The sequence below is a fragment of the Opisthorchis viverrini genome (assembly GCF_000715545.1).
Source record: "Opisthorchis viverrini unplaced genomic scaffold opera_v5_39, whole genome shotgun sequence".
Classification (NCBI taxonomy): Eukaryota; Metazoa; Platyhelminthes; class Trematoda; order Opisthorchiida; family Opisthorchiidae; genus Opisthorchis; species Opisthorchis viverrini.
Window position 1 is genome coordinate 2,320,886 of NW_008751696.1, and position 3,018 is coordinate 2,323,903.

A 3,018-nucleotide genomic window follows, 5' to 3' on the forward strand; every position below is an offset into this window, starting at 1 on the left:
ATCAGTTCGGATAAGAGTGCAGAAAGTTTAAACCCGACAGGTAACCGATACATCAACAGTTCAGTAAACATCGGCCAACCAAAAGGACAATTAACTCGATCAGTAATCACGGAATCGATATCACCTGCCAACTTGGTCCCACGAAAGACAACTTCTGACGTGCACTCCTCAATCGTACTGTATTAATCGACCTCTTGAGCGACATACCTTGACTTCACATCTGAGCAAATTTGTGAGTACTCAAGAGGCTTCGTCCTGTAGGTGAAGGCAACTAGTGATAAGGATCGAACAGCTCTACAGTTGTTTCATGCCCAGTAGAACTAACCAGATTGCGCATCTCATGATATTTCAGAGAACACAGAACGCCCGGGAGCTCGCGTGTTCGCTATTCGGCCACGAGCGGTAGCTTTTACTTAGACGCGAAATAGCACCACTCGCTTAAAAATCCACGCCAAATGGCCACGTGCTCACTGGCTCTTCGGGACAAGTCTCACGCAGCATTCGGACACTACTGGGTCATGATTGGCTGTTGGGTCCAGACATTCGACCAATCATATCTCGGCTTGATGCAGGACCGGCAAGCGTCCCGAAATCTTGGCCAATCCTTTGCCAGCGAGGATTCTCGGCCGTAGCAACGCCTAACCGCGAGCGGTAAAACGGGATCTCTGTGGGATTCTGCCTAACAGTCTGGTTTTCATTTGAACCTCTATGCAGTAGAAAAATCACCTTTTCGGTCCAGAAAACAGACTACAATATTAAGCGCAAGCGTCCGAAATCTTGGCCAATCCTTTGCCAGCGAGGATTCTCGGCCGTAGCAACGCCTAACCGCGAGCGGTAAAACGGGATCTCTGTGGGATTCTGCCTAACAGTCTGGTTTTCATTTGAACCTCTATGCAGTAGAAAAATCACCTTTTCGGTCCAGAAAACAGACTACAATATTAAGCATGCAAGCTTTCCTTGCCAATCTTCAAGTACACCTCATTATAACCGAGAAAGAAATCAGTCCAGCTGAATTAGCAATACTGTGTGATGAAACTCATGGGAACTTAAACTAGGTCGTTGTACCCTACAGGAATCAGTGCTCACATTGCCTTCACTCGTTGCCCTTAGGCAACCATTAACACATCACTAAACAGTTTGATGTTCCTGTTTTCCGACACGCTGTTGCCTCCTTGTTCCCCCACACTACCCAACGCGAACTTCGACCGATTTACCTTGGAGGGTTAGGCGCTTGGTTACGTCTTGTACTCATTGCTACTGGTTCCACATACGTCTACTCAACACTTGTCTGTCGTAGTGCAAGAGGTGGCTACCCGTGACCATCGCTGGTCAAATCTACCTGAACGATGGCCATTTAGCCACCACATGACTGTTTGCATGAAGTGTGTCTCAATAGTTCAGTTATGCCCACTTTAATTAACAATTATGGACGCCGTATGGGACACGCCGATAGCTGTAGAACTGCGCCCTCCTGTCTTATTTCCTCAGGTTCACACCGGGTATAGGGATTTCAGGTAGATACGCACGCGGCTCAGCACAAACTATGACCAGGTGTTCATCGATGTACTTCACTCTGACGGGTCGAACCGGAAAAGAATGTCGTCGCTAAAACTGAGTATCTCTGTAGGGAAAATCTGGTCTTGCCTAAAATCGAACGTGGACTGTCTGCACGGAATTCAGTCCATTACGTGTTTAGCCACTCAGCATGTATGGGAGGTCGCTCTACCCAAGACGTGTTCGACGTCACTTTGCGTGTGAGTATCTTCTGGTCCGTGTCTATTTTAGTACAGTTGGCGCATACTTCGAGATGTGATGGCATATGGTATAGCAAACACATGGAATCGTGATGAGCACACCAGCTGTGATCCCTTGTCAGTTCGACAAGTTTACTTCCGCAGCAATCCAGATGTCCCCTACTGAATAGTCAAAAAACCCTCCCCCCCCACGAAAAAAACTGCCCCTCTGCTCCTTACGTATACTGTTTTATTCTGAGTCCATTTAAATGTACGTACCTATTGCCTCGGTTCTAACAGAAAACTGAATAGTAAACCATCCCCCCCCATGAAAAAAACTGCCCCTCTGCTCCTTACGTATACTGTTTTATTCTGAGTCCATTTAAATGTACGTACCTATTGCCTCGGTTCTAACAGAAACGGTATAGCGACTGTCCTTTCAACCCCTTCGGACTACCACAGTTTGTTTGTTTGTACCTGGAATGAAATATTTTAGAACGAGGCCTATGGTTTCTACTGACTCGTGTGCTGTTTCTCACAATTTTGTTGGCTGTGTCAATAGTGATGTCAGCTACCCAATGGCGACTCTACGTGATGTCGAACATCAAATTTTATGCAACTGGTAAAATATACTCACTTTCGAATTAGGTTGGGCATACCGGAGTGTTCAGTGGAATCGCGGGTGAATCGTTTGCGGGCTCCTTATATTGAATGTGGTGCAGCCACCTGTATCAACTGGGAGGATATCCAAGATGTCGAAGTATTTCTGGTTTCAACATGATTCTGATAAAAAATAACGGCGAAAATTTTCTTCACCACTACCATTTTCACCCTTACCCAGGCTCATCAGGTGTAGTAGTCCCCGAACTTCCATAACCGGTCGCCGAGCTCATCAGATGGGCGCAGTCAGCGAGATTCCGTCTATCTTTTTTTCACTCGAACACCAAAGTAGCAAAACACAGTCGCAATCTAGACTGCTAGTACAGAGACTCAACTAAACATGAGATGAATACCCAGTCCAACCATTCGTCAGTCAAACATAATGAGTAAGCTCCACCTCATGTTTCGGTTGACAAGCTAATCGAGACGTCGACGTACTTCCTCTCGACGTAACACCACCACCAAAGTTTCTGAACAATATCCGACATCCCACTACCTGTTTCGTGTTTTAGGCTCTGTTAGGCATAATCCCTGAATTTCCATCAACCTCATTTTCTGTGCGAACAACTAGGTGTATGCAAGTGGTAAACTACGCTTGTTTATAAATTAAGTTGATGTTAACAGG

The 3,018-nt window shown here is 46.0% G+C and overlaps 1 protein-coding gene across 1 annotated transcript in view; it reads left to right on the forward strand.

Moving 5' to 3' along the window:
* Positions 1 to 1,425: 1,425 nt before the first annotated feature.
* Positions 1,426 to 3,018, forward strand: part of T265_03007 (hypothetical protein) — a gene marked incomplete at both ends in the record, with an annotated part of 6,546 nt that continues 4,953 nt past the window's right edge. Inside the window, one exon of the mRNA XM_009167386.1 lies at positions 1,426 to 1,514. Within this exon, the coding sequence (XP_009165650.1) occupies positions 1,426 to 1,514 (89 nt within the window). The remainder of the gene's footprint in view (positions 1,515 to 3,018) is intronic.